This window comes from Gobio gobio (genome assembly GCF_949357685.1).
Source record: "Gobio gobio genome assembly, chromosome: 2".
Classification (NCBI taxonomy): domain Eukaryota; kingdom Metazoa; phylum Chordata; class Actinopteri; order Cypriniformes; family Gobionidae; genus Gobio; species Gobio gobio.
The window spans coordinates 36,025,642-36,041,364 of record NC_137098.1 but is presented as its reverse complement, the minus strand read 5'-3'; the positions used below and the strand labels follow the sequence as shown (position 1 = coordinate 36,041,364).

Here is a 15,723-nt window from a genome sequence, read left to right as displayed (position 1 = left end):
TTACAGCCTCAAGTTTGAATCTGTATTTTGTGTTTGTAGAAAGAAAGCCATGTAAAATCAGATTGCGTTTTTTTATTTTATTATAAAACCAATTGTAAACATGTAACAAAATTAACAACTCAATAATATTAAATGCCATTAAGTGCAAATCAAACATTTTTAAAAACAGCTTACAACACATCATTTATTGCTTCTATGTCATTCATTTGCACATGGAGCATAGATGTCGAAGTATAGCCAGATCTTTTATATTGAAACTTCGTATTTATATTGCCTCTTGCCCTACCCTACCCTACCACAAAAAAAAAAAACGAAACCTTCTAGTTCAGTGTCTTGGCTGAGTTACGAACCTGCGCACTCAGTTTCAAGTAACATTAGATTCCATGTGATATTTCAACAAGAAAAAATGACTTGTGCTCATCCCCTAGAAATGCACACATGTACATTCCACATCTGATACAGCTGTAGTGCACATAAGGAAAGGAACCTTTTGCCTTCGTGCAAACGTAACCATAACCAAGGGAACATTGTGATTTGTGGATTTACCTCCTATTTACATGCGTAGAATCTGACAACTATACATTTTAAGGCAACGTAACAGAAAAAAAGTAACGTAACAATAAAAAGCCTCATGCTGGTCAACATAATCAACATGATTTTGTCAGTTTTGTTTCATATATAATCTCTTTTTCAGTTTACAAAACAAGTTCATATTTGTCTGTACAGCTAAATAGTCCTTATATTAGCATTAAAAACACAGCTTCTGGTCGTGGGTATCGGAGGGCACATTAGTCCAGTTGTTCAGAGCACTGACAGGTCGTGACAGGATTTGGACTTCTGTCTAAAGGCCATCTTCTTGTTCTTCCGGGCCACCATGCGGCCCAGGAAACGTTTGGCCTTTTTGCTGATGCTCTCGCGACGCTTGCAGTTGGCCATGCGGCGGGCGTTCTCTTCCTTGCTGTCCTTGCGAAGGCGAATTTGCCGTACGATGCCCTCGAAGAGGTCACGCACATTGTGATGCAAGGAGGCAGAGGTCTCAATGAACTTGCAGTCAAACACGACGGCGCAGGCACTGCCCTCTAGAGAGACGAGGAGAAAGAGATGCAGGTAAGCAATAACTCCATTACCTGAGGGATTGAGGCTACAGTGTCATCATTACTATATGCCTCCTGGCTGTTTCTCAAAGCTCAGGAGAGACGAGTACTTTATCCAAAACATTTACAACATGACTCCATCCAGAGGCTGCAAAGTCTGTGTTACATGCCATATAAGAATATCTTACCATCTACAGAAACTTCTCGGGACCGCACCAAGTCACTCTTGTTTCCCACCAGGATGATGGGGATGTTTTCCGACTGCCGAGCTCTGCGCAGCTGGATTCGTAACTCTGAAGCTTTCTCAAAGCTGGACTTGTCTGTCACCGAGTACACGATGATATAGGCATCTCCCATACGCATGCACTGATCTTTCAGCCACTGGCTGTTATCCTGTGAGAATAAATTGGATGGTTATACAGTGCAAAGTTTACGGTGATCATAAGTAGCCTAAAGATAATATTACATTTTTTTAATCTATTTTTATTTATCTTAATTCATTTTAAATATTGTATTATTTGTAATTATTTAATTTAATTCAAAATATTGTATTTATTTCAATTAATTTAAAATATATAAGTGAATAAATATTGCTCTCAATGTTCATTGCTTACCTGTTCCCATATATCATACAGAAGGATTGACGTCTCTTCATCATCAACCACAAGGGATCTGTCATATGTGTTTCCTGAAATGAAAGTGCAATACATAAGCACACGATAATATTACACACATCTCTAGTTTTTAGTCATCACTAAACCGAACCCTGAGTAATTTGAACCGATGCACCCTATATTTCTTAATGTTTTTGAAAGAAGTCTCAACAGTGCTGCATATTTAATCAGAAATAGCCTACAGTAAAATAGTATTATGAAATATTACAGTTTAAAATAACTGTTTTACTATATTTTAAAATGTAGGCTAATTTATTCCTGTAATGTCAAAGCTTTAAGACTGTGTGCTCAACTTTTCTGAAATGATTAGTCTGAAGGGTAAATCTTAATCCAAGCAGATGAAATCAAGACATTTACCCGTTTCCTCGCAGTCGCTGCTGTCTTCAACTCCACCAAATATCCTCGCCAAACTCGACTTCCCAACGCCGTGTTCGCCCAGGAGGACCACCTTGTAGACCTGGCTGTCTGAATCGCTGCCGGAGGAGATGACCGAGTCGGAGGAGTCGGAAACGCAGCTGTTCCTGTGCTGCTCTCCCGGACTGAAGCGCATGAGGCTGGACAGCTCGGTGGTCTGAGCCTCGGGCATCGAGTGCAGTTCTCGGTCGTCCACCGGCATGCTCCTTCTGTGCAAGTTCTGCAGGTGGAGGGGAAACGGCATGCTACCTCTCCTCTTATCCATGTTCCTCAACTTGTCTCCTTTGTTCAAAGTCATGACTCCAAACCTGTCTGTGTAGAACTATTATATTATAACGACTGTAGGCTACAATAACGACACTCTCTTATACACTTATAGACTAATAATAATAGTGCCATACTAAGATTTGAAAACATGTCAAAACGATACTTACATGTGAGTGCGGCTATAACGTCTTCCGTTCAATGTCAAAATTCCAGTTATTCCGTTTGAACGCCGTTATTCTTCCTCTGAGGGTTTCGCTTATAGGTCTCTGACGATACGGATCCCTTTATTTATGCGAGTGAGTTACGTCAGGCCGAGGGAGGGCTTGCCTCGGAGAATCACTCGTCTCTCTATAGTAGTAACATCATTTTGAGGGAGGGGCGAAATCCAGCGCGTGTGATTCACAATTTTGCGAGGGCGTCCAGCAGAGAGGGTCTTCCCTCCCCTGGCTGCGCGTGTAACGCGTGGAGTCATGGACGATGGGCTGAATCGGGTTCCGCCCAGCTTCACTACAGGCATGAAATGCGTTCTTCGCTGTAAATGCGTGTAGCCAGTCATCAGTGCTTTACGAAAAGAAATCACGGTATTCTTTCATTCTAAAAAAACAGACATCTTGCTGTTTTTTAACGTGGTTTGATTGTCTCCCAGCCAGGGCACAACTGCACTGTAAAAATCCTGAAATCCTGTAAAAATCCCAATTTTTATAGGATGTGAAAATGCTGTAAATGAGTGTACTGTAAGACGCCTAACCATATATGGTCACATATTTCAATTACATTATATGTCATTTCCCAGTCAAATGTTTTATAAGTAAAATTACAGGGGAAATGTATGATAGGCCTATATTCCACCACAACACAATAACAATATGCCTATATACAACTCACAGCAAAATTAAAATTATGTATGTTTAAAAAAAGGATATTAATCACCATAATATTTACAGAGAAGAGGTTTTCTCATAATTTTCTAAATTTAGAATGTATCAAATCTCTCTCTCTCTCTTACACTAGGGTGTTTTCTGTTGCATTTTCTGTTATTTAGTTAGTATTTATGGCATTATTTTTGTGTGTTATCCTGATGTTTTCTTGTTTTTGTGGCTAATTGTGCTATATATTGTTATTTTTGGTTCCAGCTGCTGGAAAGGTCCATTTCTAAGTCCTCACAATGCTTTTAATTGTACCACCTTTTTTTATCAAATTTCATTTTACAGAATTAAATGTTGGTACATTATTTCATGACATACAGTTACAAATTGTAAAGTTACTAACATGTAATCGTGTACGTCTTGAAACATCACTTTTTTTGTTGATATCCTGTCATTCTCAAGGGCAAAACTACCCTTTCATCACATTGCTGGAGTGCATTTATAGGTAGTCCAATGTTGCCATCTAGTGGCAAGTGGCAGGTACATGACAAATTCTTCATGTTTTATTCGATCCCTCACATATAGTGACTCTTGCATTTTTTTTACATTCTATGTTAGAGATTGACTCTCTTGACTCTAAATAATTTTGGCAAGTAGGCACTACTCAGTTCCTTTACCCACACTGAGCAAATGTCACACTTATTATGTGGAGGATGTTTATGCATTGCAATGACTTGCCAAAGTTATGGGATAAAATATAAATAAAAAAATCACCTTTTATGCCAAGGCCTGGAATATAAATGCTAAACTTTACAAAAAAAGGTTTTGGACATGAGCATACCCATAATAAGTGTAATAGATCACAGTTAGTTGATGTACTGTTTTATTCAGACAATATATGTATTCTCTTTTGTGCTGATGTGACCTGCCATATGTCCTTTCTACTTCTAGATGCACAATAACAAAAATTAATATTTGAAAGTTCGGTATTTCATGACTGGACCAAAAAAGACTTGCAACGTTAGCTAGTCTGGTATCTTATAAAAAGACTATTGAATAAGAATTCTATTACATGAAATGGTATCTATCATGCATTTTTAATGCATGCCAGAGAAAGCACTTTTTATGACTTGAAAGCCAAGCAAGTGTAATCTAAATAGACTCGGGAACCTATTGTGCTTTGCTTAGACGGACTATGGATTATCGTCCATCCTTTAGAAGACAACAAAAGTTTCAATTATAACTTAATTATAACACAGGTCTGTAACCTGCTAAATTGCAATAACAGAGCGTAAAGTCAATGGTCTGTGATGAAGGTTAACAATAGCTCATTCTGCAGAAGTTACCCTGCCTCTATTGTGAAGTGTCAGGGTAAGTGCTTTAACTTTTTCTTAAACTCACAAAATTGATTTTAAAATTGATTTTTTATTGGCAAGAGGTAAAAAACAAAGCAGTGCAAACAATTTCTGTTGTACTCATTCTTCATTTTGATCAATAAGACATTTCTTTGAAAAACGATTTCTTCTAAAATGATGCCATGTCAAAATGAGACTACTATTAAAAGTCTTTTTTGTACATATTCACAAATATATGACAGTTCTGTATCCACATAACAGAAAAACTAATAATTTTTCCACATATATTCAATATTACTGTTGTATTCCTGACATCTTTTTAACTTAACTTGGAGGTTTCTCTAACTTTAGAAGTAGTAACCAGTCTTCCTGATCTGGTACTGTTTGTTAAGTATAACACTATAGAACTATAAAAGAAGCAAAACAATAATGTTAAGGGTGCTCACATTATTATTATCATCACACAACTCTGGCTTGCCAGTAGGAGTTCAACCAAGATGACGTGTCAAAGGAGCGCACAAGAGAGGCAGGATTCTTCTGATCACATGCCTCTGGTGGACAGGCACTGGTTGACCACCTCCAGAAGCGGAGAGTTCTCCAGAGCTGCTGCCACTCGCTCTTTGTCAGCAAGCTGCTTATTGACTGGAGTAAAAAAAACGCAACATATTATCAAACTGAACAGGGTGTTGTGTAATAGAAATAATAAATGTTACATTAACTTATAAAGCCTACTGTACTTGCAGAAAAACCTGTTGCACACAATCTACTACATGCCTTCTGCACACTGATGGTTCAAGTAAAAGGCCTTTAGTATAATTGTAAGAAAGTCCAACTTCAGGTGGTAGTACATGTGTAAACATGTAGTACATGTGTAACTTTTATATTGTTGGTAATATTTAAAAATAAACATTTCCTGGACTGAAGGGGCTTTGAATTTGATTATGCATGCATCATAAAAAAAAAAATTAATATGCATGTATCAAACATGACATAAATCTTTGGGGAACGTTTATTTGTACATTTCTTAATCAGCAGTGCAGTGCATTGCATTATATGTTTTGCCCGGACAATTAAAACTATATATATATATATATATTCAAACCTTTAAAATTACATATATATATGTATGTATGTATGTATGTATATGTATGTGTGGGTGTGTGTGATTACATTAAAGTCATGATACAGATAGTAACTGTTCAGTTTTGGTAAATATTGTGCATGTAAAAGGTTTAAATTGTGCCTACAGGCTGAACACAGTGTTTGCAGGGCATTGCTGCGTGATTAATTTGGACTAAAGTGCCATTTCCACTTGATACAGTATTAGGCATCCTGGCTAATGTGGTCCTCCAAATTGTATGAAATGAAATCCTGTTTGCAGTTCCAGTAGTGTCTGACAACTGGAGTTTGTTTTTGGATGAGCGAGGAGGATTTTCCTTGAAACCCTTGTAAGATTACAAATGTATTAATGTTTGAAATATATTGTGGTACAGTTTAAGGTAAAGATTGACTACATTCTAACATGATTAAGTTAATCAGCCCATGGGTTAGAGACATTAAGTCTTCTGTCTTTATGCACTTCCTGACCATTTAGCACAAGCTCAGAACACAGATCAGAACACAATATCGTTTGGCTGATTGGGATTAGGATTGGTGATACTCTGTCTGAGCGGGTTTCCCAAAACCTGTATCTTCCCGGCAAGTTCCTGTTCTCTTCATTGTAAAAACAATAAAATGAGCACCATTTGTCTTTAAAGGTCCCATGGCATGGCATTTTTCTATTATTTTATAATGTTTCCTGAGGTGTACTTATATTGTTAGTATGACTTTTACATCATAAAATGTCATAATTTAGAAATAAAAGGCATTTTTTCTATACTGCTGTTTGCCATGTGGCTGACTGCCCTGCTTCAAGAGGCGTGTCTGCTGTGAGACTTCAGTAAAAACGCCCACTGTTGTGATTGGCTGACATCTTTGCATTTTAAATGAGCGGAGGGGGCGTGGTTTAACGAGGTCTACGAGGGACGAGCAGGCACGAGCTGCTGCCAGAGAGACGGATGGACCTGAGTTCACTTCACATCAGTTCTCAGCATGTCTGAACTGTTGTAGTTACAGCATATACTTCAGGTTATTAGTCTATTTCTAGTCGGAGGGACTGTCACTCATGTCAGAAAGTTAGTAACTTTAGTAAATTATGGATCAGCGCTGACTGGAGACGCGAACCCTTTAGAACGATTCAGTCCGATTTGGTGAACTGGTTCGGTTCACTAAAAAGAACCGATTCAAAAGAATGATTCGTTCGCGAACCGGACATCACGGAGACGGAGCGATTGCTAACAAAGTTATTTATAGTAACTACTGAGTTGTGAGAGCGCTGTCTGTCAGCGCGAGTTTATTGTGTTTGTATCTGAGAGTTCTGAATAAACACGAGTCCCAGTCACACCGAGTCCGTCTTCATCATTACCAACTTTGTAACACATGCAAAGTACCATTACAGCTGTCGAGATGAACGAGTTAAAAGTAAGTGTTGATAATAGCATTATTTTTTAAATAAAATAAAAGCGTCAGTGACGCGCGTTGAGTACACAGCGCAAACAAAGACACAACAGCAGTAATCGAATGTAATCCAGTTTATTGTGGGGAAAGCTGGCTAGCCCGGATATGCTCACGCTTACCCCCTTCTGCTTAATCGCAGTCCGCGTTTGGTGCCTCCGCTGTGGGCCAGATGCAGTACTGGGGGTCGGGGATGTTGAAGGCCGAGTCAGTGCAGCCCGAGCTTCGGCGTGTGTGAAGTTTATCTCTAAAGATCTGACTCTGCCGATGTTGAGCAGAAACTCCCGACTGTATGCACATTTTAGAACCGATAGATGCGACGAGGACGTACAAAAACACTGACTCACAAGATAGAAAACACCGTTCTGTCTGGAGAAAGAGAGCTGCGTGTGCAGGAATAATAAATAATTAGCTACACATCAGAAATCACTGATCACAGATCAGAAGGAACTGAAAAAAGACTTTTCATTTGTACATCCAAACACTGAGAAACTGCCAGCGTTCACTTGTTCACAAGTAATGATCTCTCGAGCGTTTGCATGGGCGTGCCAGATTCTCTGGGTGGAGGAAAGGGAGGAAACCGTTCCTGCTTGGACGTCAAACCAGGAGACTTCAGGATTGGCTCGTTTGGCCTGTCATTTTCTCGAAGGCAGAGAAAGACAGCCAGAACTCGGGTTTACACCGATCAACATTTCTATCCACTTGGGGACAATATTCAGGCTAGGGGAACTCATATTAATGTTGAAAAACCTCATAAAATGATAATTTAATGCCATGGGACCTTTAATGGCTCTTGGAGCCCTTGAGTGATTGGATTAGCATCTATGCATTTGAATGAATCTGGACGGGTGACCCAGTTATGTAGGGTGTGTCCTTTTACCTATACAACATTTGCTTTGTATTGTTCAGAGTGTCTCCTCCCCTGCTGTATAATCCCTTCCCCTGAAATGTAGATAAATTACAATGTACAACTCCTTTAGTAAGACTTGATGACTTCAGCGGAAAGACAGCACGTTTTTCTCAACAAAGAATCATGCTGAAAAACCTATCCAAGTTCTCCTGGTCTCTACTTCAAGAAACAAAAGAAGTTCACAACACCCTCCCAAACAACATGTGGTGATGTAGTGAAGTGACGTGTGGCCAAGTATGGTGACCCATACTTGGAATTTGTGCTCTGCATTTAACCCATCCAAGTGCACACACACACCGTGAACACACACACGAGAGCAGTGGGCAGCCATATTGCTGCGGCGCCCGGGGAGCAGTTGGGGGTTCGGTGCCTTTCTGACCCAAAGACTCAACAAATTTTTGCAATTCTCCATCTGTGATTTTTGGAGAGTCTAAAACTATCCTCCTCGCCTATTGAGGGTGGAGGAGGGCGCTGGTTATTCACTCCCCCCAACGACAATTCCTGCCAGACCTGAGACTCGAACCCGCAATCTTCGGTTTACAAGTCCGACTCTCTAACCATTAGGCCACGACTGCCCCCATGTAGGGGCGGTTTGATTTTTTTTTTACTTTCTGACCTCAAGACTCAACTAATTTCTGCAATTCTCCATCTGTGAATTTTGGAGAGTCTAAAACTATCCTCCTCGCCTTGCATTAGGACGATATAGACACATGTCCTCTTCTAGGCAGATTCATAACAGCTTAAGTTGAATCAAACTGCTTAATTATTGCCCTGATGGTGGAAATGGGGATTTTCAATGCTTTAGCTTTAGCTATTTTTCAGCAACTTTCTATTTTGTGAAGCTCAACAATCTTTTGCTGCACATCAGAACTATATGAATGAGAATATACTTCTCATTAAAATATGAGAAGTATATATATCATAAATCATAAATATATTTTACTCATAAGAATTTCTAGGGGTGCCAATAATTGTGGCTGATGTTTTTTTTGGAGAAAAACATTTATTTAATAATGTGATTTCACCCCCACTTTCAATTGTTTTACTTTCATGAAAGGTTCGATTTTTGCAATGCAATGCAATATCAAAAGGATTTATTTGTACAGCCATTTTGATCAATCACACACACACACACACACACACACACACACACACACACGCTTGTGTGTGTATATGAGGCTTGGGCTTGTGCACAATTTCAGAATTGGCCTCCATTCAATTCATGAATTTGAATTTGAATTGACCGCCCCACAGGAAGTTGATTTTTAATTGGAATGAAAGGAAGTGGAATTAAATTCATGGCAATTCAAAGAAATTCCACACAGTCAAACACAACAGAAAGAATGTGTTGAATCTCACATACATTCAGTGTTAGGAAGGTTACTTTGGGAAATGTTATTGCTTACTGTTATAAGTTAACCATTATAAATGTGTTTTGGATTACTCTATTTTGATTACTTTATCAATGCAAAGCAATTTCCTTTTAATTTGATTAGTAACTAATTGAATTACACATTTTACCACAGTAATACAACTAAATACAATTACATTAATTTAATGTAATTTAATAACATAATTTCATTACACGTAACTAGTCACTCCTCAACCCTGCATACATTTTGTTCTAAAATATAGATAATGATCAAATTCTTGAGATAAATTACCCCCTCAATGTTGTTTAATTAGTTTTGTTCCAATGCTATTTCCATTTCAAATGCATCAAATAACAAAAAGTTGTGGTAAATGCAGTTATCATTTATTCCAATGCAAAACTCACTGAGCAACACTGTTGCATATAATTCTCAATAGCTCCTCAAATGTTCCATCATGTTCCACAAAATTACAGTTACAATAAATCAAACTTAATTATTTATTCTGTGACTAGAGCTTTTAACATTCATTGCTGGGGGGAAAACATTTCCTGTTAATGTAATCTGTACAAGTAGTTAAAACTAATATTTATAGAATATGTAGTGCAATTATATCTGACATATACTGTAAAGTTTCTTAGTTAAACACTTCACTTAAAATATGTATATTAATTTATTTGAATTTTTATTGAATTTCAATTCTGCTTCCTTTACTTCAAATTCGAATAGTCATTCTAGATCCTGTTTTTGACATCAATTCAAATTCAAGAATTGAATTGGAATTCAGGAGTCATTCTCAATTAAATTCTGAATTGTGCACAAGCCTGGTATGTGTGTGTGTGTGTGTGTGTGTGTGTGTGTGTGTGTGTGTGTGTGTGTGTATGTATATATATATATGTATATATGTATATATGTATATATGTATATATATATGTATGTGCGTGTCAAGTCAAGGCCCGAAATTATTCATACCGCGGGCAAAGTTACTTTTATTCAACCAGCAAGTTTTTTTCTTGATTAGAAATGATACAGGCGTCTCCCAGAACATAATAAGACGATGTACAAGAGGCATCATTGTGGAAAAAATTATTACTCATCTTTTATTTACATTGGAACAATAAATGGCATGTCCAAACTTATTCATACCCTTTGCAAACCGTCACAGTCTATGGGAAAATCCAAAGTATAATATTCCAAATAGTCCAAGCTGTTCTAAAGCATCCTAATTACCCTGATTCATTGGGAACAGCTGTTTTAATCAACTCAACAGGTGAAAAACAGAAGCTCTCTGCTGTTGGTTTGTGGACAGCGACAGTCATGGTAAAGACAAAGGAGCTCACTGAGGACCTGCGGCTGTGCATTGTGGCTGCTCACAAGTTAGGAAAGGGCTATAAGACCATATCTAAATGTTTTGAAGGTCCAGTAGCTACAGTGCAAAGTATTATTAAAAAGTACAAGACGTTCCGCACTGTGAAAAATCTCAGAGGACGTGGTCGGAAGCCAAAAGTGACACCTGTGCTGGCCAGGAGGATAGTGAGAGAGGATCCAAGGATCACCACCAAGGCCATCCTGAAGAATCTGGGCACTGCTGGTGGCAACATCTCAAGGCAGACAGTCCAATGGACACTGCACACTGCTGGGTTCAACGGACGCAGACCCAGGAGGACACCACTTCTCCAGATAAGGCACACAAAAGTCTGCTTGGCCTTTGCAAATGCTCATCTGTACAAAGAAGAAGACTTCTGGTCTTCTGTTTTATGGTCAGATGAAACAAATGTAATTGTTTGGTCACAATGATGTAGCCTTCATTTGGTGTAAAAAGAGAAGCTTTCAACCCTAAGAACACCATCCCCACTGTCAAACATGGTGGTGGGAACCTAATGTTTTGGGGGTGTTTTTCAGCCAGTGGACCAGGGAACCTAAATCACAGTAAATAGTACCATGAAAAAGGAGCAATACATCAAAACTCTCAACAACATCAGGCAGTCTGCAGAGAAACTTGGCCTTGGGCATTTCAGCATGACAACGACCCAAAACACACAGCAAAAGTGGTGAAGAAATGGTTAGCAGACAAAAGTCCTGACTTAAATCCCATTGAGAATCTGTGGAGGGAGCTAAAGATCAGGGTGATGGCAAGGAGACCCTCCAACTTGAATGGAAGAGATGAATGGGCAAAAATACCAGTGGAAACATGCAAAAAGCTGGTCAGCAATTATAGCAAGCGTTTGATTGCTGTAATAACCAATAAAGGCTTTTCTATTGATTATTGAGAAGGGTATGAATAATTTTGGACATGCCACTTTTTTGTTCAAATGTAAATAAAAAGAGGAGTAATTTATTTTCTACAATGATGCCTCTTGTACATCGTCGTATTATCTTCTGGGAGACGCCTGTGTCATTTCTAATCAAGAAAAAACTTGCTGGTTGAATAAAAGTAACTTTAAGTCAGAATTTGCCAGGGGTATGAATAATTTTGGGCTTGACTATATTGGTCTAAAGGTGCAAAAAACATTTTCAGACTATTATTTCATGTCATTTTATAATAAACGTTTACCTGCATCCTCTGAGGCATGTGTGCCAGGTGTGATGTGAACGTCAATCTAACAACAAAAAGGCACAAATGAATGACTTGTATGGGAAACCCAAAGCTTAATGCAAACCTGTATTTGTCTGCTCAGTAATTTACCTTAAATCTGTCAGGCAGGGAGCGCAGAAGCTTGACTTTGATAGACAGGCCAATGAGTGTGGCCATACTGCAGTGTGGGATGGTCGGTGTGAACTCCACAGACACTGTGCTCCCTTGATCATTCACCTACTCAGAGAGAAAAACATGATGGATGGATGGATGGATGGATGGATGGATGGATGGATGGATGGATGGATGGATGGATGGATGGATGGATGGATGGATGGATGGATGGATGGATGGATGGATGGATGGATGGATGGATGGATGGATGGATGGATGGATGGATGGATAGATAGATGGATAGATAGATAGACTCACATTGACGCGAATTTGTTCCACGACATTCAGTTCTTCGAGGGACAGTGGGTGCTCAGGATCATTGATCGATCTGATTAGATGTATTCATTTAGTTAAGGTCTGACTCAAACACGGCCCCCAGCTGCCCCCCTAACTTTGATGATCCAAAAACTGTACTTAAATAAACAACCCGCCAGTATGTCCAATACATTTACCAAAAGGAAACCATTTAATTTCTAATTTTAAATGTATTAAAATTAAAATACATAAAATAGGACACGGAGACCAACAGACTAGACAGAGCAGGTTACTTATGATATAAAAAAAATCTCAGCTCTCAGATTCTGTCACTTTTTTGCGAAATTCAAACAATCCCTTGCTGCACGTGGACCGATCATCTCTACTAGCTAATAGTAAATAAACACGAATGAACAATGTTGAAAGAAACAGTAGCCTACAACTTGCCTAAATGTATATTCCTCATACATAATATCGACCAATCAATCTAACAAAGGGGTCAATAAAACTGGAGAACAATTATGTCACATAACATTTACCTCAGGAAAGCTATTTAATGACCAAAATAGGCTATAGCACATTAGTTGGCTAGAAAAAAAGAGCTATAGAGAGTTTTTTGCTAAATATGTGTAGTGTACCATATTACATATTTAATATATTTTTATTTATATCATTAAATAAAGTTGTTATTATAATAAAAAACACATATGTAATTTGAGTTATTTTTAACCTTAAATAACACTGCCAGCTGATGGGGCTCTCTGTATGTTTACAACATTAGGTGAGTTGTTTTTTCTTGAGATTAGGTACATCTTGTGTGCCTAATATTTATCCAAATGAGTCAATATTAAATCAAATCACAATAATTTAATTGAATTGAAATAACAAAATAGCGTAGCTTACCAGAAATTGTACCATGTAAACACTAATAAACTAATACAATTCAGTTGTTACTAAAATGTTAGTGACAATCACAATACACTTATTGTGATGCAATTATTATTATTTTTTAACATTTGATTTAGCTAAGCAGTCCTATTAAATCCAATTCCTCTCAGATATCACAGCAATGAAACCAGGTCACAGCTGGGGAAATAACAAATACAATAGGATTAAGTAGTCTAAACATAACTGGTGTGTGCATGTGATAAATCTTTCTGATTTTATATTTGTTATATAGGCTACTTATTAGCTACATGGCCCTACAGTGTAATGTAATACAAGGATAACCGAAGGTTTTCACATATTGACTTTTGCAGGCAAGAGTAGTTGAAGAAAGTAGCTGACGTATACAGTAGTATACTGTTTTGTTTTGTTTGAACACTGGGCTTATTCCTGATGTGAATTAAAAACCTTTGTAGTGTGTAAGGGCATGATTAAACAATGTAAAAGTGGTTTTGTGTTTGTTTTGTTAAAGCAATTCACATAAAGGGATTTCCATGTACCGTCTACCCCTGCCACCCTGCCAAGACCTCTTGCCACCCCTTTGCCCCCCCATGTAACATTTTCTAGATCCGCTACTGGACTCAAAGTATCCAAAATGCATTAAATCGAGGATTCTTGACTATAGCAGTTTGCTAAGAGAACGTTAACTGTCACCATGGCAGATAATTCAAAGAAACAAGCCTGACTTGAGACAGTAGCGAGAGCCAAACAATGTAAGTTAAAGTATTTTAAAAGGATATCGAAGATTTCTCTGTCGTCGATGGGGTCCGCTACATCCTCATCTTCATCAGTGGCAGTTAGGAGTCTTTCCCCTGATCGCTGAAATATCAGAGGATTGGCGTTTTCCAGTCGAGTTCCCCCTGACATTGTTACCAAACGTTACTCAACGAGAGAACGATAACCAACACGCTACGCTGTCAGACGTCAGATCACTTCGCAAGCTATGCGAAATGCACAGCTAAAACAAGTCAGCCGGAAGTCACATAACAAAACACGGAAACAGTATAAACGCTTTTTAAAATAAAAGTTTTAATTATAAAAGTCAGACAGTTTTCTTGCAATTTTTGCCTTCGTAGAGATAATAATAATAATAATAATAATAATAATAATAATAATAAATAAGGAGAATAAGGAAAAAAAAAAGTAGATTTCCATGCAGTGGTTTTAGCTATTTAAACTTGGGAGTTAAAATAGCCTACTAATCCCAAATTCTATCATTTGTACATGTTCAACAGATGCTTAAAAGTGGTTGATCTGATCAACTTCAACAACACAAATATATTTAATAGTTTCAGCATTTTTTCATTATATAGCCTACATCTGCAACATTTTACCTTAGATTTATGGCAACAATGACCTCAGATTTAATCTATTGTCATTGCACAGAATGACCTCATGGATCAGGACAATTTTCCAGTGCAAAGTGATTTTGTTTTTGCAAGAGAAAAATAACAATAATTTGTCTTTTAAAAAAGAGGGACAGTAGTGAATTTGAAGCAGTTTTAAATTTATGTGATGTACAGTAGGCTGCAGATACATAACTTACATACAGCTGAAGACTCTCCTCGCTACATGGGCATACTGTATTATGCATTTACACACACCCATCGCGCTAACTGTCGGTGCCGAGGTGACCACTGTCATCAGTACGCTCCAGCATAACATAAAGCAAAGCTCTATCTTCCCTTAACTAAAATAGTTAGTTTTTCAGGAATGCTCACATCAAACCTTGAAAGCATAACCTTGATTTAACAGTGATCAATGCTTATTCCAGTTATAAAGAGCATTTTTACCTAATTGTTTAGATCTTTAGTACCACAGACAGCACACAAGGCCTAGAAATCCTATAAACCAATACAATCACAGTGACAGAGTTTGGTATAAATCTTCTTTATTTCATTTAATGACAATAATCATTGTGAGACAGCCTGTACATTTAATTGCACACGAATAACTTCAGGTAGATACAGTAGATAATAGATACATTTAAATCAATCAATCAATCAATCAATCAAAAAAAAAAAAAAAAGGTTTGTGTATATCAATTAATTCTTTTAAAGAATCATCCCTAGCAATGAATTGAAAAACCCAGACTCTGGCTATATGTTTGCTCACACGTGCTATTTATTTTTACCCTCATTAAAAGTATTGTGCTGTGTCATATTAGTTATAGTGTTATTTTCTATTCTGAGATTGAAATATCTGCATTAGCTATAGAGATCTCATGTGTTAGCATTTCACATTTGCTCTGTCTCATAATAGCTTCTTGAT

The 15,723-nt window shown here is 37.8% G+C and overlaps 2 protein-coding genes across 3 annotated transcripts; both read right to left on the bottom strand.

Moving 5' to 3' along the window:
* Positions 1-57: 57 nt before the first annotated feature.
* rrad (Ras-related associated with diabetes) lies at positions 58-2,755 on the bottom strand. Of its 2 annotated transcripts, none has more exons than XM_079810884.1 (5): positions 2,617-2,755; positions 2,126-2,494; positions 1,709-1,782; positions 1,283-1,487; positions 58-1,079 (listed from the first exon to the last, which is right to left on the bottom strand). In XM_079810884.1, the coding sequence occupies exons 2-5, from the start codon at positions 2,478-2,480 to the stop codon at positions 802-804; spliced, it is 912 nt and encodes a 303-aa protein (XP_079667010.1). In that variant the 5' UTR covers positions 2,481-2,494; positions 2,617-2,755; the 3' UTR covers positions 58-801. The 2 variants fall into 2 exon arrangements, with proteins under 2 accessions (XP_079667010.1, XP_079667011.1); XM_079810885.1 differs by having other exon boundaries at positions 2,126-2,490; positions 2,617-2,741.
* Positions 2,756-4,183: 1,428 nt separating this feature from the next.
* ciao2b (cytosolic iron-sulfur assembly component 2B) lies at positions 4,184-14,453 on the bottom strand. The gene is made up of 5 exons (XM_079839395.1): positions 14,193-14,453; positions 12,511-12,590; positions 12,190-12,315; positions 12,058-12,103; positions 4,184-5,312 (listed from the first exon to the last, which is right to left on the bottom strand). The coding sequence occupies exons 1-5, from the start codon at positions 14,317-14,319 to the stop codon at positions 5,212-5,214; spliced, it is 480 nt and encodes a 159-aa protein (XP_079695521.1). The 5' UTR covers positions 14,320-14,453; the 3' UTR covers positions 4,184-5,211.
* Between the last annotated feature and the right edge of the window lie 1,270 nt (positions 14,454-15,723).

Bases quoted from the DNA above. Each gene is read 5' to 3' on its own strand.
- rrad (XM_079810885.1), bottom strand. The intron at 1,488-1,708 runs GTAAGCAATGAA...TTATTCTCACAG, and splicing joins TGTATGATATATGGGAACAG to GATAACAGCCAGTGGCTGAA. The intron at 1,080-1,282 runs GTAAGATATTCT...TCGTCTCTCTAG, and splicing joins CCGAGAAGTTTCTGTAGATG to AGGGCAGTGCCTGCGCCGTC.
- ciao2b (XM_079839395.1), bottom strand. From the start codon at position 14,319: ATGTCAGGGGGAACTCGACTGGAAAACGCCAATCCTCTGATATTTCAG. The intron at 12,316-12,510 runs GTGAGTCTATCT...CTCTCTGAGTAG, and splicing joins TGGAACAAATTCGCGTCAAT to GTGAATGATCAAGGGAGCAC. The intron at 5,313-12,057 runs GTAAACGTTTAT...TTTTTACTCCAG, and splicing joins ACATGCCTCAGAGGATGCAG to TCAATAAGCAGCTTGCTGAC.